The 25,477-nt window shown below is 38.4% G+C and overlaps 4 protein-coding genes across 7 annotated transcripts; 1 reads left to right on the top strand and 3 right to left on the bottom strand.

The window, feature by feature from the left end:
* Nucleotides 1-1,022: 1,022 nt before the first annotated feature.
* On the bottom strand, nt 1,023-2,240 carry LOC114827460 (F-box protein At2g26160-like). Its single transcript, XM_029109280.2, has one exon. The coding sequence runs from the start codon at nt 2,238-2,240 to the stop codon at nt 1,023-1,025; it is 1,218 nt and encodes a 405-aa protein (XP_028965113.1).
* A 959-nt stretch (nt 2,241-3,199) lies between these two features.
* Nucleotides 3,200-3,835, bottom strand: LOC114827459 (uncharacterized). Its single transcript, XM_029109279.1, has one exon. The coding sequence runs from the start codon at nt 3,833-3,835 to the stop codon at nt 3,200-3,202; it is 636 nt and encodes a 211-aa protein (XP_028965112.1).
* Nucleotides 3,836-7,932: 4,097 nt separating this feature from the next.
* Nucleotides 7,933-19,150, top strand: LOC114827724 (protein NAP1-like). 4 transcript variants are annotated; one of them, XM_070805780.1, is made up of 24 exons: nt 7,933-8,129; nt 9,244-9,680; nt 9,781-9,855; nt 10,279-10,359; nt 11,038-11,118; nt 11,252-11,331; nt 11,872-11,956; nt 12,196-12,321; nt 12,467-12,574; nt 12,796-12,840; nt 12,921-13,063; nt 13,314-13,446; nt 13,593-13,703; nt 13,817-13,895; nt 14,059-14,252; nt 14,969-15,114; nt 15,646-15,727; nt 15,835-15,945; nt 16,220-16,345; nt 16,443-16,582; nt 16,690-16,786; nt 16,869-17,860; nt 18,114-18,326; nt 18,490-19,150. In XM_070805780.1, the coding sequence occupies exons 2-24, from the start codon at nt 9,267-9,269 to the stop codon at nt 18,971-18,973; spliced, it is 4,146 nt and encodes a 1,381-aa protein (XP_070661881.1). In that variant the 5' UTR covers nt 7,933-8,129; nt 9,244-9,266; the 3' UTR covers nt 18,974-19,150. The 4 variants fall into 4 exon arrangements, with proteins under 4 accessions (XP_070661881.1, XP_028965955.1, XP_028965954.1 ...); XM_029110122.2 differs by having other exon boundaries at nt 7,934-8,134; nt 11,028-11,118; XM_029110121.2 differs by having other exon boundaries at nt 7,938-8,134.
* A 725-nt stretch (nt 19,151-19,875) lies between these two features.
* On the bottom strand, nt 19,876-22,964 carry LOC114827725 (probable arabinosyltransferase ARAD1). Its single transcript, XM_029110124.2, has 3 exons — nt 21,927-22,964; nt 21,308-21,673; nt 19,876-20,469 (listed from the first exon to the last, which is right to left on the bottom strand). The coding sequence occupies exons 1-3, from the start codon at nt 22,860-22,862 to the stop codon at nt 20,281-20,283; spliced, it is 1,491 nt and encodes a 496-aa protein (XP_028965957.1). The 5' UTR covers nt 22,863-22,964; the 3' UTR covers nt 19,876-20,280.
* Nucleotides 22,965-25,477: the final 2,513 nt, after the last annotated feature.

The raw sequence follows: 25,477 nt of genomic DNA, 5'->3' as shown, positions 1-25,477 counted from the left end.
CATAGAACTCAAAGTTGCAAGGCTTACCTTGCGCGACGCTGTACAAGCCACGCCTTTCGTGGCTGTTGTGTTTGGTAGGAATCATGAGCATAGGAAGCTGGTTGTGGCGTGATTTGACACGCTGCTATTGCGATGCAAAGTTACTGATTCCCAATGCTTGCAGACCGCGCTAAACCGGATATGGTCAGAGATTGGTATCAAATTTTCTAGGATCGAATCCAGAACATGGCTCTTGAGCCGTGCCCTGCCTAAAGTCGAGGGCCTCGATGCGTCTTCCAGTGGTAGACATGACCTTTTTAGGCATGGATTTCGATCATTGACTACCTATGAGGGATGAGGGGAGGAGGCTATTCTTCGTAGCCTATGGATTCCTTAGGCATGATCGACATTGTTGAATTGTAGCTCTCGTTGGTTACAAAGTGGAAAACTCTCTCAGTTCAGCAAAACCAATGAAAGGTTATGACTCTTTTTCCTTGTATGGTTCAATATGGGCAAAGTACTAATGAAAAGGACAGTGAAATCCCACCCATATGCTACTTTTATCCGTTGAAAATAAATCCCAAATTGATGGGATGAGTAACTTTTATGGGCTTATAAATAAGTTGGGCTGCTCTTCATGAGGGTATTGCCTTAAACCTCAAGACTTTCGCCTAGGCAGGGCTATCTATGAAACGCCTTGGCTTCTCCTTCGCCTTTTAAAACATTGCTCCGGACACATGGGAATGCTCGTTATGTTTGATATCGGTTAAGGTTTTCCCCTTAAACTTGCTATTGTGCATTCTCCTACTTTTCTCTGCAGTACTGTGTTTTAATTACCACATACTTTTTTGTCATCAAATTTTTCTGTAGTTTAAGTGTTCATACTTCATATTATTATTACTATCTTCAAAGGTATGCACATTGGAAGCTCGACGTCCTTATTCCGACATTTGAGGCTTACATTTACGATTGCAAACAAATGAAAGCTTCAAATTATTACATCAAATGGAAGAGGCAATAAAGAACAAAATGGAACTGTATTTTCACACCATGGTGGGCAAAATCCAAATTGCTGGCGGCATGTGCTTCTGTGAACGATCCAAGCAGTAATGCCTTCCCATGCTTTTGTTTTCTATGTCGAAGACACCCATGTCATGAGGCCCTTTAGGTTTATGACAAGCAACATCAACACAATCATCGGTGAAGTATATGGAATTTGGCCGACACCCTTGAAAGTCCGAGGCAGAGACACACATCGATTGATTTGTACCCAAAAACAAAGCATCGTTTCCGATACTCTCAACCTCAACCCATTGGGGTCTATCCTCATAAGAAGAGAACAGCTTAAAAACCTTGAAGCTCAGAGTCTCCGTAAAACGATCATAACCATTTACTTGTTCAAACTCCAGCTTTTCAAACTTGAAAAACTTGAAGCTCAAAGACTTCATAAAGCGCTTACAATAATTCAATCTTCGGAACTTCCTAATCAGCAATAGATCTCCCCGGGACGATTCGGCTAGGCATGTTTTGTTATCAGTACCAGGAGACATCGGTACAACAACGCTTACATGGGGTTTAGCAGTTTGGTCACTACTAACATTAATCGAAAAAACACTGCCATCCAAACTAACAGCAAGAAACTGACCCTTGTAATAAATCACATCATCGAATCCGATCACTTGATCTATGCAAGTCCAAGCTTCATCCCCTGACTTAATATGTGCTATTCGTTTTCCGTAACCATCATAGATGACCACAGCTTCATAATCATTTGGAAACAATGAAGGGTTAGCAGATAATACAACCTTGTTAATGTAGTAATCACATCTAAAAGCAGCCCTTGCTCTAGACGCGGATACGGGGACGGGAGGAAGGCTAATGGTACGCCCGGTAAAAGGGTTTAAGAGGGTTACTACCAAATTGTCATCGACACAGGCCAACCAACCGTGGGAAGAACCGCAGCACCTCTTACTATAGGGCACATGCAACTCAAAGCCGTAAGTCTTACCTCGTGTGACGCTATACAGGGAACGCCTTTTGTTGCTGCTGTCCTTAGTCGGAACCATCAGCATTGGAAGCTGGTTGTGACGTGATTTGACGAGGCGATGCTGCTTGTGATGTAACGCAACTGATTTCCAATGCTTGCAAACTGCACTAAACCGGATATAGTCAGAGATGGGTATCAACTTTTCTAGTATCAAACCCAGAATGTCGTCCGGAAGCCATGCCCAGCCTGCGACTGAGGTCGACGCTTCTTCCATGGTGCTGCATTATTTAAGCCTGGATTGGAACTCCATCTCATTGATAAGGTACCATCTAGGAATCAAAGGAGGCTTGCCATTGGTGAGTTGTCCTCCTCTCCGTTACGGCAAAACCGATGAAAAAATATGATTCATTTTCCTTGTATATCTGTTCAGTGCGGCCATGTTTAATTTAAAATCTTTTTCCTTGAATATATTATATGGTTCAAGATGGACATAATTTAATTTATTATTTAATAAGGTTCCAAAAACATAATTTAATTTATAATTTAAGAAGGTTCCAAAAGTAACAAGCTAGCTGGCCTGTATAACATAATAAACATCACTAATTACCTATCTCAATAATTGAGGTATAGAAGATTTGATTGTAATGGATAAACTACTATTTTGAGATATTTTGAAGAAACAAGTGAAAAAAAATAAATGCGGCAACTTGAGGTAGGATAATCCTCCCTAAAATGGTAGGATTAGAAGCGAGAAGTTTCTTTCATGTCTATCCGTTCCTAATCTCCTCAAAATGAAAAATCCTCCTCCTCTATATCTTCAGTATACCTTGAACTTAGAGGGCTATCAATTCCAATCAATTCTAGACACCAAATGACGCCAATGCTCTCTTCCGGCCTCCTTGGCTAAAATTTTAGAAAGCTCGAAAAGTAACAAACCTTACTTATAACATCATAAATTGTTTATATACAATGCAGAGAATTAGAAAATAGCATCATAAAACTGATCCTGTCTTAAGTTTTTAGCTAAAATCTATCTCTAGTCTTGACCAATGGGGTAGCAGCAGGCACTTATCACGAATGGGTAGTCAATTTCTTTTGTACACAAGGGAGAATTATGTAACATGGGAAAAGAAGTCAACGAGTGCAAAATTTCCCTTTCTACTTTTATTCGATTTTTCAACATGTGAGGTTTTACATAGATTCACAAATGAATTCAACAAAATAGAGCTTTTATTAGAAGATATGAGGATTCAAATGTCCAGGGATGGAGTTGTTGCTTTGCTCAGCCTGCTTTAGATGCATTGTCAAGGCATAGTTGTTCACTTCTAGTGTTCTACACTGCTCCTGATACTGCGACACAAGCTGCTTCACATGCTGGAGTTCCCGGTTCCTCTCTGCATATTCTTTCAAACGTTCGTGCTGGATAGCCACAGCCCGTTTCAGGATAGTATTCTCCCACACCTGTCCTTCAATATGTTGTTTCATCATCATATTTTCCTTTTCGAAACTTTTAGCTACCTCAGCACCAGCGCGTGCACTGATTGATTTTTCTAAATCCTGTAGAAATTTAGCAGCACGAGACCTAGCATCATCCACACTAAAGGCACTCATCATTTCCCTTATAAAAAATTCAACCCATTCCGCACCATCTGCAGGCAAGTTGCTTGCAACTGATGGATTATCCATAGTGGCTGCATCTTCATCATTAGCCAATACACCGTTAGCTATAGTATCAGCTGGTTGTTCAAGATCAACAGATGCGGAAGTCTCCTCCCCGGATCCTAGGCAAAGCTCATGCAGCCTCTTGATGGCCGCATCAATATCGTCACCACATTCTTCCAATGCTCTCTCAAGAACGTGAGGGTCCATGTGAGAGAAAAGAGTGCGAAGCTGATGAGAATATATGGATCAAAGAAGCGACTGGGCGTAGTAGTAGAAGACGAACAGCGAAGCCTCTTTGTAAGGGCTGGCGACGGAGGATGCCTCTCTGTGGGGTGGCTATTGATCTTCGAAGAAGGACCTCTTTCTTCCACACACCGCCGCAGACATATATCCTTCAGTCTACCTCTTAATTGCAAACGAATCAACCAGACCACCGGTTTTGAATCCGATGATTTTACAGATAAACTAGGGTTAGGGGTTTTACGGATTAAGAGAGGGGGGGGGGGGGGTTGGTGCAAAGTAAAGGGTTTTTGTCTTTGGGGTTAGGGTTTCGCGTTTGGTGCTTTATTATTTGGTTTGGCCTGTGATTGTTGTTCTTTGTTGATCCTGAGTAGGAAGTATTTATATGGATCAATTGAAATCCTTGTAAGGCCAGAAGATTGTAACCTTTTCATGTTTGAATTATTATAGTCTTTCCTTGCAGGAAACGGATAGAGGTCTGAAACCCTAGATCAAGAACGGGTATACGCAACTTCTAAGGGCAATTGGGGTATTCCCTTTTATGATGACAACCAAAAGAAAAAACAAAAAAAAACAAAAGCTCTTTTCCCGTAGATTAACACGCAAACAGTAAATTTAATTTACTGCAGGTAGTGCCTTTCAAACAAAAAAATAAATAAATAAATAAATTTACTGCAGGTAGTGTGGTTAAAACTTGATCACGGGCACACGGCTGGGTTGAATGACCTTATAAGCATCCAACCTCACAAATTTGCCTTCATCTTTCATAGCCCTAAATCTCTCCATAAGAAGTAAGAATTCATGACCTTTTCCTTGTGTCGCAAGTCAAACACAAGCCCAAAATATTGCTTTTTCGATCTGGAACATTATAATTTGAAGAAGAAGTTGAATTGTACTTGAAATTCTTGGAATTCAGCCGGATCCCTTCGGACATGTCATCGAACTCTTGGTTGTTCAAATACTGGATGATGATGTTGGAGTTTTTGAGCTCCTTTGGTCCCACATCGGGGAACTCAAGGGAACTTGAGGTCCTTATATTAAGTTAATCACCTTCATTAGTCTTTCCAGAGAGTAAACACACAAAGCAAATTCGCTAGAATTCTATAATCCAGTGCGGGTTGTAGAATTAGGTAGTTGTATTCTGGTCGAGCAGACGTTGTAGAACCACAAGCACAATAGTGAGACGAAAATACTGTTCGAATGACATAGCTTTTGCGCTAGCCTCAACCTGTAGTTAATCAAGTTAGTACTATTTTAATTCCTGTATTTATTTATGTATTTCATTATGTATAGCAAGTATTTGTGATTAATAAAATATTAGAATTTCAAGTTCTGTTATTTCTGTTATTTTTATTTATTTCTGAATTGTTCTCTAACAGGTGATATTAGTCTTTTTCCGAGCTTGCGCAATTTTTGAAAAGCCGAGCTGAAGGGCTGATCTTGTCTTTCAAGTACAGATCTAACGCAGTGTAGACTTTGTTACATCCAGTGATAAGCAAAGTTTGAAGAATCCGTCAAGGACCGAAACGAGAATTCGTATCATGGGCAGTAAGAAGTACTCCATGGCGTAGGACCAAACAAGTTTCAGATGAGCAACCATATTGGAAGGACAAGCTGGAGTTACCTTTCTCATAGAATCCATATTCACAAAATCTGCAAACTTATGGAAACTAATCCCATAAATAAACCTGAATTATTATCAATTAAACCTTCTGAAGAACATAAAAGGAAAATTATGATTTAGGAAACCTAATTTAGAAATTATCATAAAATAAAGAGATACCTGAGTGATTAGGTGTAACTTCGGTTTTTTAGTTTCATAAATTATCACAACGAATCGTTGAGATTTCTTTAAAAATAAAAATAAAATAATTTATTATAATGAAAGATTTTCATTTTTGTTAAGCAAAAATTGACAGGTAGTCTATAATGTCTTGTTAAAACCACTTGAATGATTCAAAATCGACTAGTGCCCATTTAGAATTATTTTAAGGAGAGCCAAAATCACACTTGACGGAAATGTGCTTCTCTATAAATCACTTGAAAATCAATTGATGCAATTTTATGAATGCATTGTCAAAATTGGTCCAAGGTTCATATAATGGGCCCAACCCGACCCATATTATCATGCCAATAAGTCGATTTAGAACCATTCCTGTAAGCATTGCACAAGCCTATGGTTAGCTTACCTGCGAACTAATCATAATTAGGCAACTTAATTATCATCAGAATACTGACGGCCATAAAGATATCATCCTTATTGGAAAAAAAAAAAAATTCTTTGTATTATTATAGTCGAATTTTTGCAGTTTTGAATCCTACAATGATCTCTCACAAATCCCACTCTTTTGAAAAAAATGATAATTATAATATAATGATGGTTGCTTAATGTCCAAACCAAGTATGTCTTCCACCTCATAAAACAAGGAGTGCAGACTTCAAATATACGCACACGACATAGCAACACAGCTTGAAAGATGAACAAGTACACTATGGCCTTCCACACTAGATTGGAAAAAGTGAGTGTGATGTCGATATATTGAGGTCATATAGAAATCACACTTTAAGTCGGAAAATTTGAGTGGGGCCATCTTACTTTGCTCCATAACTATTGCAACACTCTCCTCGCAGTCTCAGCATACAGGTTCAACTTGTGGAGAATGTTGAGATTCTTCAGCAGTTCTTCTTCATTGGAGCCCTCTTGATCCTTCTTGGAAGTAGAGTTTTCCAATCGGCTCAACGACAAATTAAACCTCATCAAAGTTGATGATCTTGGTCAAAGCAGTCTTGTAGTATCCCTAGGAATGAACTCATGAGTGTGATATCAACATCTTAAACTCACACTAGTGTAGTAGAATTGTTACGTGTATAAAACTTAAGTCGCTTGATTCGTATATATAGGTATCACGCTCACTCAAACTATTGTGGAAGACCTAACGAATATCTTGTAAGTCAAACTGTTCATATAAATATTGTAACAAATTTAATATGTGGGAATATCATGCTTGCCACTGATTAAGATGTTTAGATATAATAATATATATGGTCTTAGGTTCAATCATGTGTTCATGCTATCTACTCAAACTCAAGTGATTGCTACTAAAATGTACTTCAAAGCAAAATGATTTTAATATCTATTATCTTACCAAAGGGTATAAATTCATTTATTTTCTATTTTTTTTATATTGAGGCATTTTTCACATGTTGTCATATTCTTACCTATGATGTAATAATTTTAAAGAAGTTATTTTATTTTTGTAACAAGTTATTTAACCAAAATTTAATCAAAATCAAGCTATATTTAACCAAAACTTAATCCAAATACAAATTTGACACAAAATTTTCATTTAAAAGCCACATTGGAAAATTGAGAATTTGCCAAAGTAATGCAAGCAAGAAATACTTTTAACTACTTGAACTGCAAATCTCGTACAAAAATGTCACGATTTTAACATGACGTCATTGCCACCCTCACGTTGAGAAACAGTAAATTGGGATGTTATTGCCAAGAACAAAGTAGAAAACAAAATGTAAAAAAGAAGTTAAAAACAGTAAATTCCTAATTTTTTTTCCACCCTACTTTTTGAGGGAGGATCCTCCAATTGAATCCGTTCATTATACATTGTGCGGTCAGTTTTTATCAGGTATTGTTTATATTCAATTTTAAATAAAAAAATTTATAATAATTTATGACCTCACAATGTACGATTTGTAATTGGAGGAATAAAAGAAATCGACCACCTGTTCCCCCGCCTATCTTAAATGGACAAGGATTGTCTGCCCTCCTTGTTCCCGTGCCCTCATGTTTTGTGTGGTCACGGTTAAGTCACGTCAACATTTTATATTATTTTTTTTATAGAGATAATAAGACAAAAATGAATAGTAATATAAAATATTGGCGTGACTTAACCGTGACCACACAAACAGAAGAGCATGGGAGGGCACGGAAAAAATGAGGGCAGACAATCCTTGTCCGTCTTAAATTACTACTAATTAATTAAAAAATAATTTACCATTTTTTTGAATTTTTTTTAATATATATTTATTAAACCAAATTCCCAACTCTCCCACTAAACCAACCACTCTTCTCTCTCTCTCTCTCTCGAGAATGCATTCATTCTTCTCGTAGTGGAGGAGAGCTTCTCAAATCGAAATTCACAGCAGAGAGAGAGAGAGAGAGAAAGAGAGAGGATCAGATCTGAGCTCCATGATCTTCACCTGCCTCTGCCTGCTCTGCCCTTCAAGTTCGCAGCTTTGACTTGTACGGTACTACTCTCTCTCTCTCTCTCTCTCTCTCTCTCCCTGTATTTGGTCTGTTTGGCTGCCGAGAAAATGCGGGGAGGAAAAGAGGGAAACACAGTCTGAGAAATTACAATTGTAGTGACAATACTTGTAATTTTCGGTTTCAGTTTGCAATCTCCTTGTTCATTTTCTGAGCAGCCAAATGGGATTTTTATTTTCATTACTTGATGTAGTGTCTGTTTGGTTAGGAAGGCTAAATGTTGTTGCTTTTTGTTCAAATGTTACTAATTCGGTTCAGTTCCAAACTGAAATGCTCTATATTCCGGAAATTGTTCTTGTTTTACTAATTTGCTTGTTTGAACTCAGTAATTGGAGGGTTTCCCTGCTGGTGTATCGAAAAGGAAATAGTCTAGTACTAGTGATGTTGTCTTATTTTGTTGAAGTCTGTTAATCCGTCAAATCGGCTTTTATTCGTTGCAAAATGAAAGAGTGGAACCATTGTGCAATAACAAACAGTAAACCTTTGTGGTGAACAAAAACTTAATTCTTGAGTACCAAGGAGCTGGAAAGCTGTATTGTTTGAAAATAAAGCAAGATTCTGCCCCTCATTTGGTTGCTCAGAAAGGACGAGAAAATGAATGCTAAGTTTCTTTTTCAAATTTTGTTACTTTCTTTGACATTTGTTTGTTTATTTTTGTCAACTGCACGAAATCAACGTAGAACAGGAGAACTTCTAAGAAACAGATATGTAGGAGTTTCGGGGTTCATTTGGAAGGAGTAATTCCAAATCTAAGGATTTAGTTAACATTGTCTAGTTAAATTATTTGGTTAGCTTATTTCTAGCCCTATAGATTTCAATTTAGAAGAAAGAGAAGAAAAAAAAAACGAACTTGAAATGATTTCTAGCCTCATAGATTTCAATTTAGAAGAAAAAGAAGAAAAGAAATGGACTTTAAATGATTTCTAGCATATACTAATTTCAAATTTATATTAAACAAATGAATCAGTTATCTTAAATGTGTTCTATGACTAGTGCTTTGTAGTTTTTTCTTACTAATTTAACCTTGTTATCAAATTTGAATCCTTTCTTACTCTGTAATATTTTTTACTTCAAACCAAAACTTGAAATGCAGTTTTGTCTTGATTACTCTTACCAATGGCAAAATCGAGACAACATTTCTCTAGCCAAGATTCATCACTGTCACCAACTTCTGTGCGATCACGAGAATGGGAGGGTCCATCAAGATGGACTGAGTACTTGGGTCCAGAGACAACTTCTCCAATGAATTTGAGGAGCTCCAGGAATTCTGGTCCTGATGGACAGGTCCATAGTTCAGGCGGCTCCCACAAAGGCTTGAACATGCAGTGGGTAGTTCAACTAACTGAAGTGGCAGAAGGCCTTATGGCTAAAATGTATAGGCTGAACCAAATTTTGGATTACCCGGATCCAGTTGGCCATGTATTTTCAGAGGCATTTTGGAAAGCTGGTGTGTTCCCCAACCATCCAAGAACTTGCTTGTTAGTCTCAAAGAAGTTCCCTGAACATTATAGCAAGTTACAGCTCGAACGTGTAAGAATGGATTGGTTTTCATTTAAATGTTAGGTATTCCTTTGTTAGTCAGCGTTACTGAGCTAGCCAGTATTGCTAACATGGAAAAGTATTGATGCAGATTGATAAGGTTTCTTGGGATGCCTTGCAAGATAATGCAGAACTTCATTTACAAAGCTTAGAGCCATGGATCCAGGTATGAAGTTAGTATATTTACTTCTATTATTCCATTATCTGCATATTCTATAAAACGCTTTTGCAGAACTATTAGTTTCCTTTTCAGTTCTTATGTTATTGGTGATAGATGGTAGTTATCATCTGTGTCTAATTGTGCTTGTTTCATCTATCTTTTTATAGAGGAGTTAGGTATCAACTATTACTGAAACCTAAAAGGCTAAAACCTAATTCTTAATTTGTGGCGAGTTTATCAACAACAATTTCATGAATGATTTGTCCAGGAGCTTTTGCACCAATGGTTACAATTAATTATTTTTGTTGGGTGGTGGTGGTTTTCATTTGAGAGATGGTCTGCAAATCGCGAGCTCACTTCCTATTATAGACTTATGATGACCATATGTTAGATGCAGTCAAATAATAGCTTTTCTTTTGCATGCATCAGCTGCTTTTTGATTTGATGGCCTTCCGAGAACAAGCTCTACGACTTATATTGGATCTGAGCAGTACAGTTATTACCTTGTTGGTGAGTCTCTTTATCACTTATTTTACCTCTGAATTATAGATTGTGGGTGGAACAATGATATTGACACTGTTTTGTCTTTCAACTCTATACACCGTGCCAAACAAATTGATATCTAGAAGGATAGGATTGATGTGAAATAGTTAAATTTTTCTGATATCTCCGTCTCATACCCTCACTGATTCATGTTGAAAGTGTAGATTGAATAAGTTGAACAAATCTTGAAACTGGTTATGTAAACAAGTGAACTGTTCACAACAGGGTTCTCTAATTAGTAAGTGTAACAATTCTAGTAGAAACAGATGTATAGTGCTTGTTCAAACTAGCCATATGTGAATATAGATTTATAGTCAGAAATTTTTATTTCTGCTTTTCAGACAGAAGAAGAACCTCAATGTCTATCTTACACCTTTTTGGCTAACAAACGCAATGTTTCCATGTAACTAATTTGATGACATGCAGCCAGATGAATTGATAAAGTGCTTCCCACTATATGCATTTGAGTTTATTAAGAAGTGAACAAGTAAATTAAGGTCACATCTCACATTTTACAAGGGAGTTTGAGAAAATAAAAATAATGCTTGCATTATTTCCTTGGAGTTCAAGTTTGTATATGATATTGTTGATTAAACGTAAAGGTTTTACATGGCATCTCTAATAACTTCGTGCAGTACTTTGCAGCCCCATCAGAACTCACTTATACTACATGCATTTATGGATCTCTTTTGTTCCTTTGTACGCGTTAACCTTTTCTCGGAGAAGGTAAGTTAATTACCATTCTTCTTCCTCTCTTTTTTCAATATGTTTCTTGTCACTGTCCATTTTTTGAGTCTTACTTGCTTTGTCTTAATACATACATGTACTGATTGTTCTGCTAACACTATGCTTATAACAGATACCAAGGAAAATGATGCTACAAATGTATAACCTTTTGCATTCCATGTCAAGAGACCGAGATTGTGATTTTTATCATCGGTAGGAACTAAGTGACTTGTTTTTGCTGCATATCATTGTCATTCAAATTATTTTATGATTATTCTACTTACTATGTTCTTCTATTAGAGGATCAGAAAATGTTTAAAAGGAATTCTAGAAATGACTCCATAAAGCACATGGGTAGTGGTTATAGGCTTCTGCATAACTGAGTATATGGAACTTAAGAGTATGACCTTGTTATATTCATGCATGAATATCTATAGGTAGATCTGGTGTACCATGTATCATTGCATAACCAGTGAACAAAAGTCCCCACCTCCCCCCACAAAAAAATAAAAAAAAATAAAAAAATTAGGCTTGCAAACGAACTTAGTGACTTGCCACCCAGTCATCAGTCAGTTGATCTGAGGCTCAACAAGAAGGCTCGTGGCAAGCTTGGACTCTACTGAGAGCTCATTGTTGGCTCAGCTTGAGTGCAGCCCTGCCCCCAATATGATATTTATCTTAATGGGAAATCTCAATTCTAATTGTTCATGCTTAAAACTTCTGGTCTTATGTTTTTCTTTCTGTTGATAATAGGTTGGTTCAGTTTATAGACAGTTATGATCCACCGTTGAAAGGATTAAAAGAAGACCTAAATTTTGTGAGCCCACGTATTGGAGAGGTTAGTTTGTGTTTAATTTATCACTGTGGTTTTGATAATTATTATTTTGTGGCCATGGAATAAGGAGGCGTACCCGAGTTCAAATCCCCACTCCCCAAATGTCGTAATTGATAACAAATGTCTATAGTTACAGTGTGTTTGGTTAGTGTAACTGTACATGTTTTTATAGAAGATGATGTTGATAATAAGTCAAGCACAAACAATTATATTGCCATTGAGTTTCATTTTTCTTTTGCCAGGTGCTAGAGGCTGTGGGACCTATTATTTTTTTGTCAACAGATACAAGAAAGCTCAGAAATGAAGGTTTTTTAAGTCCATATCATCCTCGATATCCAGACATACTTACAAATTCTGCTCATCCAATGGTAAGACATTTTAACTTTATAATTTTAATATTACCAAAAATCTCCTAAACTGTTTCTTCTTTTTTATATTGACAATCTGAATGTTTTGCTAGAGTAGTGGTATTGCAAACTGCATTATATGTTTAATGTTATTTTCCATTTGCAGAGAGCTCAGGATCTAGCAAATGTCACCTCTTATCGTGAATGGGTATTATTTGGGTATCTTGTTTGTCCTGATGAGCTTCTTCGCGTCACTAGCATTGATATTGCTTTGGTAAACCTTACACTGTGTTTGATTTCAAATTCTCTTGCCAATTTTATATTCGATAAATTGAGCGTATCTTAAGGGAATCTTAAGGGAAGAGAAGATATGCATGTTTTGGCATTTGTTTTAGGAATTTTCTTTAGACGTGTAGGTGCTTTTTGTTATATTACCATGCATAATGTGTTTGGCTTTTTTTTCCCTTATTTTTGTTACACTTTTGTGGCTTTCAGGTCGTATTGAAAGAAAATCTGGTTCTTACATTGTTCAGGGATGAGGTGATTTTTGCTGTCAGTTTTCTGTCACTGAAATACTGTCATCGTTTTCAGTAGTTAATTGTTGTAATGTAAACATGCAGTATATACTTTTGCATGAGGATTATCAGCTATATGTCCTGCCACGAATTTTAGAATCAAAGAAGATGGCAAAGTCTGGTCGTACGAAGCAAAAAGAAGCAGATCTGGAGTATAGTGTAGCAAAGCAAGTCGAGAAAATGATAAGGTACGTACATAACACGAAGTCTAAATATGAAAACCAAGTTGAGAAATGATAAGGTTCGTACCTTATCATTTTCTCAACTTGGAACTTGGAACTATACAATTCTCATTTGCACGGATCCCATGTTGGGACATCCGTATTCATGTTTCAAATATGCATCAGTACCCTTAGTTCCCATCAAATGAACTTTCTTTATGATTGGCAATGTTTGTGTTAGTGCATTGAACACATTAAAAATGGTTTCTTCATGCAGTGAAGTGCATGAGCAAGCATTACTCTCATGTGATGCCATTCATCGTGAGAGGAGAATCTTGCTAAAGCAAGAGATTGGAAGAATGGCACTTTTCTTCACTGATCAGCCTAGTTTGTTGGCTCCAAACATACAGGTACGTTTTCATTGCAGGCTTCTATTAATGTGCTTTTGGAAACGGTATGCTCAACTGCATTTTTTTAAATTTAAGCTGAAAATTTTGCACAATGATACACTCTAGAACTTATTGATAATATTATGATGATTTGATGTATTCTACAGATGGTATTCTCTGCCTTGGCTTTTGCTCAATGTGAGGTCATCTGGTATTTCCAACATGTTGGGATTGCATCATCAAAATCTAAAACCACTCGCATGGTACCTGTTGACATTGTAAGCTTTATATTTTCCCATATCTATTGAGATCCATCATGATCAATCTTTTATCCTAGTATTTAACCTGATAATGAAGTGCTTGATTTTAACTATTACGATTTCATTTGCAGGACCCAAGTGATCCAACTATCGGGTTCTTATTAGATGGAATGGACCATCTGTGCTGTTTAGTACGCAAGTACATTGCAGGTTAGTTTGAACTTAATGTCTGCCATGCCATTTTTCTGAACAGAGGAAATATAATAATTTCTATATTAAGAAATCTTCATGTGTATATTTTTCTCAATGGAGGAAATATGATAAATTCTATATAAACTTATATTACCGCATTAAGATATTTCTTCTTGTGCAGCGATTCGAGGTTATGCATTATCATACCTTTCTTCTTGTGCTGTTAGAATCCGGTCTTTGTTGAATACCCCTGGGATGGTGGCTCTTGACTTAGATTCAAGCTTGAAAGGTCTTTTTCAGCAGATTGTTCAGCACCTTGAAAACATACCAAAACCGCAGGGTGAAAATGTATCTGCCATTACATGTGATCTAACTGTAAGAAATCTGCAGACTATGCTCAGTTTTCTTTAGAATAAATCTTCCCACGTTTTCGGATGCCGAATTGATATTTCTTGTAGATTCTGAGATATCACTTGCTTGTGTTTATTTGGCACCTCTGTTGGATATAAAGTTTCCCATTTGCTATTTCATCACTTTAATTTATATCAAAGTGCTGAAATAGGTGTAGACTACTTGTTTGGTATAAATTATAAGGACTATAAATTGTGATTAATGGGAAAAATTTGAGAGATAGTGTCATGGATATATTCAAGTATGTTAATTAGTCAGAAGTGCCAATCCCGCATGCCCAACAATTTACCACAAAGGGTTATCAGAGTTTTAAGGTGGATCAAATTTTCTTTTAATTAATCAGAATTTCTTTTTGGGAGCAGCCTCTCCATAAATGGGGGTAAGGCTAGCCGACATTCACCTCTCCCAGACCCTGCGTAAAGCGGGAGCCTTGTGCACTGGGTACGACCTTTTATGACCTTTTTAATCAGAATTTCTTTTAATTAATTAGTTTATGCAATCAGGTCTATTCAGTTTGAGTTGTTTTTACTTATTTTTGTTAGCATAGTTCCTAATGGTATTGCTCTATATGAATAACTGTTCTCAGTATTGTACTCTTCACTCTAGTATATTAGTTCTCAAATTATTTAGGTTTTCTTTTTATACATTTCTTAAGCATTAATTTTGTGATTACTAAACAGGAATTTCGAAGGGATTGGTTATCAATATTGATGATAGTCACATCTTCCCGGTCATCTATAAACATACGACATTTGGAGAAAGCTACAGTTTCTACTGGGAAAGAAGGCTTATTATCGGAAGGAAATGCTGCATACAATTGGTCCAGGTGCTCCTTCTGACTTTGTTTTACTCGTTGTGATGATTTTGTAGTCCATTGCAATTAGTCAATTACATTGATGCAGATAAATATTGTTACCAGTTAACAAAAATGCATGGAACAGTTGGAGAAAATGGTAATTAAAATCTTATTGGTGATTCCTAGAAGCTATTCTAACTAGTTTCATTTTATTCTCGAGTGCTGTTAATCTTGGGACGCATGAGTCATCTTGGATTTTTAAAGGGAAAAAAAAAAGGAAGAAAATAATTTGAACATTTTTTATGTTACCTATAGGAGCTAGGATAGCACAATGTTTTGCCTGAAAAGTGAATAACATTTAAAGGATCCCCTTCAATATTGTTGACCATAGCATGATCAAAATAGTTTCACAGCTGATATTGGAACATCTATTTAGCAGTTCCTGAAGTAAATAAAATGCTTTCAACTTCAACATATCATGATTAGATTAACACAAGGCTGCACATGACATTTGATGGTGTCAAATTGACAATGATAACACATGTATATGTTTCAATTTAGATGTGTTGACGAACTGGAAACTCAATTATCAGAGCATGCGAGTCTTAAGAAACTGTATTTCTACCATCAGCACCTCACAGCAGTAAGCTCTTTCTCTCTTTAGCTGTAATTGGTTTGATAAGTTCCCATTTAGTGTAACAATAACTTGAACAAATTAAAATTGTTTTTGTATTCTTTCTCTTGAAAAAGGTCTTCAGGAATACTATGTTTGGCCCAGAAGGTCGCCCACAGCATTGCTGTGCATGGCTTGGCGTTGCAAGTAGTTTTCCAGAATGTGCTTCCCCAATTGTTCCAGAAGAGGTGATCCATAAATTCAATTTCCTCCACGCCTCCTTAAAACTTTCCATACATATCTACAGTCCCAACATGCAAATTGCATTCATTGTTTTAACTAATTTAAAACACAAAAAATTCTTTTAACATGCTCGCCAAAAATTCATTACTAAGTCCTGCATTGAGACAAAATCAAGCATGTTCTGATGTTCGGATGGTATAGCTTAACTTGCTTCAGCATGCACATGGATGCATGAGACCAGAAATGAAATGACCGTGCTTAACTCCTTACTGCAAGCAGGTAACTAAAATTGGCAGGGATGCAGTCCTTTATGTTGAATCTCTGATCGAATCAATAATGGGAGGACTCGAGGGATTAATCAACATACTTGATTCCGAAGGAGGATTCGGTGCCCTTGAGAACCAGGTAACCACTTTTATCTGATCTAATTTTGAAATACTAGGAAATAAGAAACATTTTATTCAATTAGGTTTTACAGAACTAATTTAGAGAAAATTTTCAGCTTCTCCCGGAGCAAGCAGCGTATTATATGAATTATGCTTCCAGAGTATCAAATCTTTCAGCTAAATCTCCAAAGGGCCCATCTGGTTTCCCTTTTCCTGGTCAGGAGAGTCATCCCGAAAATAATACTTCTATCAAAATGTAAGTTGTTAATCATCATAGTTTCATGCATATTGTGTGCTCTCTATTTTGAAGTCCAATATTTTGACACAGCTAACAGTGCCTTTGCTTTTTCTTGGTAATGGCAGGTTAGAAGCTGCAGTGCAGAGACTGACCAATTTATGCTCAGTTTTGAATGATATGGAGCCTATATGTGTACTAAACCATGTTTTTGTGTTAAGGGAGGTAATATACTCTTTTTTCTTCAACCATAAGATTACGTGATTCTTGCATTCCACTGAAGTGTACCAATTATTATATTTCACAGTACATGAGAGAATGCATCCTTGGGAACCTTAGGAGGAGATTGCTTTCAGCACTGAAAACTGATAATGATCTCCAACGGCCTTCTGTTCTGGAGTCACTTATTCGCAGACACATAAGCATCATCCATCTGGCAGAGCAGCATATTAGCATGGACCTAACTCAGGGTATTCGAGAAGTTCTGCTCTCAGAGGCCTTCTCAGGACCAGTTTCTTCTTTGCATTTGTTTGAGAAGCCAGCAGAGCAACACACAGGATCAGCCACTGAGGCTGTTTGTAACTGGTACATTGAAAATATAATCAAGGATATATCTGGAGCTGGAATCCTTTTTGCTCCAATTCACAAATGTTTCAAGAGCACAAGGCCTGTTGGTGGATATTTTGCTGATTCAGTCACCGATCTTAAAGAATTGAAGGCCTTTGTTCGGATTTTTGGTGGCTATGGAGTTGACAGGTTAGACAGAATGCTGAAAGAACACACTGCTGCACTTTTAAATTGTATTGACACATCATTGAGATCGAATCGTGACTTGCTAGAGGCAGTTGCTGGAAGCCTGCATTCTGGTGACCGAATAGAAAGAGATGCATCAATAAAGCAGATACTCGATATAGACACTGTGATTGGGTTTTGCGTCCAAGCTGGGCTGGCCTTGGCTTTTGACAGACTTCTAGCTGAAGCTTCTGGAGCTGTGCTCTTAGAAGGTGCACCCTTGATACATTCGTTGTTGACCGGGATAGCTAAGCATATACCTGAAGAAATACCTGAAAGGATAGAAATCAGGAGATTGAGAGGGGTGGCAAACAATTTTGGTGTAGTCTACGATCATGATTCTCAGTGGGTGAGATTTATCTTAGAAGAGGTTGGAGGTGCAAACGATGGTTCATGGAGCTTCTTGCCTTATTTATTTGCCACTTTCATGATGTCAAATATTTGGAATACAACTGCCTTCAACGTGGACACAGGGGGATTCAACAACAATATCCACTGCTTGGCAAGGTGCACTTGCATTTACTTTCACCATTAAGTAGAATTATATTTTACGCTAGATATTTCTGAATACAAGATGGGATTCGTGATTACTTAAAGTTCGTCAAGCCAAATTATCCAAACCCTTACCTATTCACTAGTGCTTAGTCCAACAGGAAATTTTTTGTTTATGTAGTTTCTTGATTCCTCCGTGATCACTAAAAATTAATGGGTCTTTTTGCCAAATGCATTAATGCCTATCATGGACAAATTTTGTTGGCAGGTGCATTAGTGCTGTAATTGCGGGAAGTGAGTTTGTTAGACTGGAGTGTGAGCATCAACAAAGACAGTCTCTCTCAAATGGACATGCTGCTGATAATGGGGACACTGAAATGCAAAGCCGTTCGTCAGCTGAAGCAAGCATAAAATCCACAATGCAGCTCTTCGTCAAATTCTCCGCAGGCATTATACTGGATTCATGGAATGAAACTAACCGGTAAGTTCATTCATCCCTTCTCACTTGGTCGGGGACATGTAATTCATTTGATTGTACGTAAAACCAAGGCAAGATTTCGCTTGCTTGCATGCTCATGTACATTATCTACGATTCTCCTACTTAACCCGTGCAAGCTGCTAATAATTTCAACTGTTCTTCACAGATCTCATCTCGTAGCACAGCTAATTTTCCTAGACCAACTTTGTGAGATCTCGCCTTATCTTCCACGAAGCTCTCTGGAGCCCCATGTTCCATACGCCATTCTTCGTTCGATCTACAGCCAGTATTACGAAAACTCTCCTTCGACGCCACTTGCATTACTAAGTGGTTCACCCCGCCATTCACCTGCTGCATCACTCTCACATTCATCTCCTGGAGTACGACATCCTCGCGGCGACTCCACTCCTCAGTATGATTCAAGTTATTTCAAAGGATCATCATCCCATAGCCAGGAGCATGAAACTGACAGCGGAAGCTTACGGAGCACAGAAAGCAGGCTAAGGAATGTTCGTCGTTCCGGGCCTTTAGATTACAGCTCAAGCCGTAGTAAAGTTAAGTTTGTGGAAGGCTCAACTTCGGGGAGTACCGGCCCCAGTCCGCTACCGAGGTTCGCTGTCTCAAGATCCGGTCCAATATCCTACAAGTAAAAAACGAAGCGAAACCGAGTTAAAGGGTAAAAGGGGTGGTAATTTATCTTACTCTGTAATTCTGTCAATGCCTCAGTTATTAGAGATAGATGGGCTAGTTCATACGAATTTTGACAAATTGTATATCTAGAGTGTTGCTGAAATATTAAGACAGAAATAAAATTTAATCCTATGTGAGTCGAGACTCGGCGCTGGGTGCTTCTTTATTCAAGGGAAATGATTTTCGCACAAATAAACAAGAATGTGAGGCGAGAAAAACCTAAAGTATTCGAAACATCTCTCTTTCAACTCTGTGGAACTGAACTCTCCTCCAAAACCCTACACACTACACTCTGTAACAAAGAGGAGCGGCGACGTGAGAATGACAATGAGTTTACATCCAAAAGTCCGGGCGGCCTTCATTACAAGATAGACAGTAAATGATGAAGTTGGAACTTCATCAGCTTGAAATGGCCGCCCGGTTGAGGATCTGAAGCTGATGGCACACCACAAATTTTAATCTTAATACCATATGAGAAATGTGGCATGCTGAGTTTCTTAACCTGGATGTTAGAACACTTCGACGGAATCACCAGAAGAGATCTGTGTATTGTTTGTCTTGATTTGTGACTGAATTGGTAACATGGTTCTCTATTGCGTTCGAGACGATTTAAGGTGTGTTTGAAAATGCTTTTAAAATGACTCCAAGCACTTTTAGAGAATATGTTTGTAGGTTCCAACTTCCAAAAGCAAGGTGTTTTTTCACGATTCACTTAAATCTTGCATTTCAACTAAAGACTGGTTTCAAAAACATTTTCACACAAAGCGCTTTCAACCGTCTTAAAAGTAGTTCCAAACGAGCCCTTAGTGACAAAAATGGCTGAGATCGCAACATGTTTACGGATACAGGGCAAGACAATAGATGAAACAAATATGATTTTTATTATCTACTAATGTACAAATGAATTACAAGTTACATGTAATTTAATTTTAATTTTCCAGCTGCTGATTCATGACCAAGTAAAACAACAGTATCTACAACTACAGCAAATTGTATAAGGCCCTGTATCGAAAACCCCAATCTGTGAAAGAACGAACTGCGTGTCATTCAGCTTCGTTATAACCAGCATAAAAGCAGCAGCTTACGCCGAAACACCGACCGCTCATCACTCTTCCAAAGATGCATAAGCGAATCCCTCATGGCTAATTGTCGATCCAAGGCTTTCCGATCAAAACATGAAGCTCCAAATGACTTACAGAGGTGGAGCGGCCTCCTTTGAAGTAGAGAGTGTTACCTGATTAACAGTCTCTCATTGATGAGAGTGGTATCATAGGCTAGTTATAATCCCGGTCTGGTTTGAGCAGAGACAAGAGCAGTCTCGCACATTCGAATCCCTCTTGACAAGTCGCCTGTTGCGGTTGATTGTCAATTTGATAAAAGGGAGCTTCTGTGCGATCTGGCGCCAGATTTCATTTACTGTTCCATTTGGTTCTCCATATTGAAAATAATGCTTCACCTAAATCACGCAATTTAGATTAGTAAGGAATAGCAATTTCCACTGTCATTAACTGTGCACTGGAATTACTTAGTAGATGACTCTAAGTTTGTACCATTTTCATACACCAAATTGCAGTCACATATACGATGCACAAAAAACTTGTGGAACTCTTATGCATCACATCAACACAACTTTGCCACAAAGTCCACCATTATACTAATCTATCTAGACACTTGTCAAATATCATCCCACAGTTCTACGGAGACGCATATCAGTTTTGTGTTCAACCTTGCTCTTATACCCACATCTGTCCAGTGTCAAAGATGAACAAAATATAAAAAGAAAAGACCTTGCTGAATGCACAACTAACAGAGAATGTCAGAGTGTGGCCAGTGAGACAGAGATATAAGATGTCATGATTTTACCCTGTAGGAGACCTTCCTAGCCGTGAAAACTCTATTATTTTTTGCCCCTTCTGCTTTCCCATGTGATTCAAGGAAAGAGAAATCGGTGCAACTATCCCAGTTCAGAAACTGAGGACCTAATTACAGGGTTTACATCTCAGACACTCATATGATACAAGTCCTGTATCAGTTTGCATTAGTTTCCTTAGGCATGTTCATGGTTTATATATGTTTTCCATTTCTTAATCTTCATTTCGCCATTACCCTTTTCCCCATGCTTGGTCTCCAACCAAATCAAATGTAAAACCTTCCAAACTGAAAATGAGTAAAAGAAGCCAGCAAGAACTGAAGCAGAAGAAAATTCGAAAACAATAGCACGAGCAGAATGAAACTCGAAAAACATCAGAAAGAAAAGGCAACTGAAATCCCAAAATACAAAGATTTGGACTAACCTCATTCAGCTCTGTCTGGTATTCCAGAATTCTCTCAGTGGGGATTCCTCTCAGCATTGAGACTAAGAATCCTGGCTTTAAAGCTGCATTGGATTCTACAAATATTGCTATCCTTCTGTAGTCTATCACATCTTCGAAGGGCAGCTCAATGCTATCGCTGACTATCACAGGCACGCACATGCTAACTATAGAATCAAAAAGTCGGCAGGCTGATGGAGTATCACCAGCAGGATTCAAACAGAACTTCGACATATGCATCCCCTGTGTAGCAGCCCGTCGACTCACTCTGGATTGTGTTCCATGCTTTACTATAACATCCTCTTCATTTTCAAGTAATTGGAAAAGTAAATCACGTATCTTTCCGCCCTATACAAACACGAAAAAAGCCCCAAAAGTCTCATTAGCTCAGGCGGACAGATAACTGATCCTAATATCAAACATTTGCCCCATAAAGTTTCTTGATTCATATTCAAATCCATAATTCATAGACTTAGATGAGAAGCAATCACACAATGCTTAATAAAAATGCAGCATTTCAAACAAACCCACAAGATAATTCATCAGAATAATCAACAACAACGATCAAGATATGCAATTTAGTAAGCAACTGAAGATGTACCTCTTTTCGGAAGCGGTTGCCCATGAAGAACAACAAGGTGTTGCGATTTTCGACGCTGATATCCCCGGTGTAAGTGTTGATGCGGTGAGAGTAAGGCACGATCACGTCCTTCACAAGCGATCCTTGGTCCTCCTTCAACCGCCCGAAATCGCAAACAAGCAACACACAGTTTTTCACTCTGTCAATCACTTTGTACAGAGCATTGGGGTCCGAAGCCATGATCACATGGTCTCGGCCATTGTTCCTCTTCCAGTACTCCTGCGCCTCCAGCCACTCAATCAACGCCACCTGATTCTCCTCGTCGCTGTACAACGGCTTCTCCGACCCGGAGGCCGGTCGGGCCTGGTTAACAATCAGGCTCAATGACGAGAAGAACGGCACGTAGAACAAGTCTGCTTCTTCCGGATCCAATATATTCTCGACTGGAGACCCGACCCGTTCCGAATCGGGTTTGAGCAGGTCCTGGAACAGGTACCACTCGCCCATGTGCTGGTGACCGGGGTACTTGAGCTTCAAAACGTCGTCGTCAGGCCGGCCGCCGCGGGCCAACGAGTGATGCTTGATGACTCCGTAAGTGAACCGCTTCGGGAGATCGTAGAGATACACTTTGACGGGCTTTCCGGGAAAATTAAGCTGATTTTCCCGGGACACAAACTCGTTGGAGATCGAATTGGAAGCGGCGGAGGAGAAGGAGGGGAAGGCGTTCTCGAGCTTGGAAGTGGCGGCGGGAGTGAGGAAGGTGCTGAGGAAGGCGTAGAGGACGAGGACGCCGACGATGGTGGCGAGGGATTGCTTGAGGAGCGAGGATTTTCGCGCCATTGAGAGGAATTGGGTTAGGATTTGGCGGCGGCGGCGGGCATGGGGGGAGTTGGTGGAAGAAGGAGAGGAGGGTTTGGCAGTCCTCTTGGCTTTGCTGGATCGGAGCTCACTATTCATAATACCCGTCGGTGCACATGCTAACGTGCGCCAAGTGCTTACAGGGAGGCAGGTACGTTTTCTCTTTAAGTAGCCTTTGAGAATTGAGAATGTATGTGTCCACTTAATACTGAGAATTGAGAATGTACGTTGATTTAGTATTACCGTTTGGTACTATTTTTTTTTTGTTTGTAAGTGAGGGTTTTTAAGTTTTATGGTAAATAATATGGTTTGTTGAAAAGTTTCGTAATAATAATGGAAATTTTTAGACTTGCATTTAAAATATTGGGAGAATTTATGAATTTTTGCATTGCAATGATGTAACAATTAAATTAGAGTGCTACTAGACCCACCCCAATGTCATATTTTCCCATCCACATGATAATCTCACCCACCATAAAAAATTAAAAAAGTAAAATGTTATTTCCCCACCCACCATTATTCCCAAAATAACCATAATATTTTTTTTAAATAACTCTAATATATCTTTAAATAATATTATAATTAAATAAATAAAAATAGAAAAAATGAAAGAAAATGCAAGACCTAAGACCTAGACATTTATCATATCATTCACACCTATCGCCACCCTACAGAGACCCCGAACCCCCAAACCACTCTTCTTCCTCATTTTTTGTCAAAACCGCAGATCTCACACTCAATTCTCTTTTTTCTCCATTGAAGTTTATCGCCTTTGTCCAGTACACGCTCATTCCTTCCACCAACCTTTCCGTCGATTCTAACCCTTTCCAAACCTCTTTCCCCCAAAGATATCACACCCCACCCACCATTATTTATTTATTATTTTAAATTATTTTTTGTCTTTTCAAAGTTTTAGTATTGAATGAAATAAGGGCGTGTTTGTTTGACCTTCTTAGGGGGGACTGGACTAGACTACACTAATTGGTATTGTAGTCTGATGTTTGGTAGGGGCAAGGATTACGTTTAATGGGATTAGATCCGACTCGCACGGATTAAACCCTTCGCTAGCAGTTCTTAGCGAACCACCCCAAAAACGTCCGGATTCGTAAGACCTCCTCCCTCACGTCGTCCTCCTCATCCTCATCTCTGCGTCCTGCTCGCCGTCAGCTGCATCCTGGTCGCCCTCATCTGCATCCTGCTCCTCATCTGTTCCTCTCGTCGTCCGCTCCCTCGTCTTCACGTAACAGATCTGCTCCGAGAGTTCTCCAAGGACAGCATTCGCCTCGTCAAGCGCTGCCACAAGCCCGATCGCAAAGGTAATTCAGCATTCGGGTCGGATCTGTGTTTTCTCACAAGTTATATTCTTTGATATGCATGTGTAATTGATGAGATTTGATGGTTGATTGTCGTGTAGAATTCTCCAAGGTCGCGCTCCGGACAGCGATCGGGTTCGTCGTGATGGGTTTCGTCGGGTTCTTCGTCAAGCTGATCTTCATCCCCATCAACAATATCATCGTTGGATCTGTTTAGGTATTTATTGGATCTAGTCAAATCCATTGATTGAAAATTATTGATGGAAATTGTGGAGATTTGATTGGTTTGCTTGATCGATGTATGATTTGATTAGGTTGTTTATTAGTTGGAATTCGGATTAATTTGATTTTGGTAATTGTTGTTTGTTTAATTTTATAAACGAATCAAAAGTTTTGATGAGGAATGTAGTGGTTGAGTTGCATATGTATACACACACACAGACGTTTGGTTTTTCTTCTATGCCAATATAGTTGAAATGGTTCTTTAATGTTGAGATTTTTATCAACTTTATGTTTAGATGTGTGCATCGCTCTTGGTTTTGAGTGTTTCATTCGGATTACGTTAATGGTTTGGAACGGATAGTCTGCATCGTGATATTTGGTAGAAATGGATGTGGTGAATCTGGTGATATGATCTAAATAGGGAGATCTTCTTGAGGCACGATTGATTAGTTTGAGTTCTGGTTTTACTCTGTTGCTCTATTATTCTGCTTTATGTGTCTTAGGAAATTGATACCGAATCAAGGACGTTTAACAGAATATTGATTCATAAAATTGGTCCAAAGATCTTGTATCTTGAATTTATTCGATTCGTATGTAATAATATAAGATTACGGTGTCATTTGTGTACTGTGTGTGCAAGGTGTATACAGTGTGTGTTTGTGTACTGTGTATGCAGTGTGTATGTATGCAGGGTGTATGCAGTGTGTGTATGTATGTATGCACTGTGTGTGTATTGCAGGGTGTGTGTGTAGTGTATGCAGTGTGTGTGTGTAGTGTATGTAGTGTGTGTGTGTGTGTGTGTGTGTGTAGTGTATGTAGTGTGTGTATGTATGTACTGTGTTTGCAGTGTGTATGTATGCAGTGTGTGTGTGTAGTGTATGTAGTGTGTGTGTAGTGTATGCAGTGTATGTAGTGTGTGTATGTATGTACTGTGTTTGCAGTGTGTATGTATGCAGGGTGTATGCAGTGTGTGTGTACTTACAGGGTGTGTGTGTAGTGTATGCAGTGTGTGTGTGTAGTGTATGTAGTGTGTGTGTGTAGTGTACTGTGTTTGCAGTGTGTATGTATGCAGTGTGTGTGTAGTGTATGTATGCAGGGTGTAGTGTATGTAGTGTGTGTAGTGTACTGTGTTTGCAGTGTGTATGTATGCAGTGTGTGTGTGTAGTGTATGTAGTGAGT

This window comes from Malus domestica, chromosome 10, assembly GCF_042453785.1.
Source record: "Malus domestica chromosome 10, GDT2T_hap1".
Taxonomy (NCBI): Eukaryota; Viridiplantae; Streptophyta; class Magnoliopsida; order Rosales; family Rosaceae; genus Malus; species Malus domestica.
The sequence above is the reverse complement of the archived record's forward strand: the minus strand, read 5'-3'. Positions and strand labels throughout refer to the sequence as shown.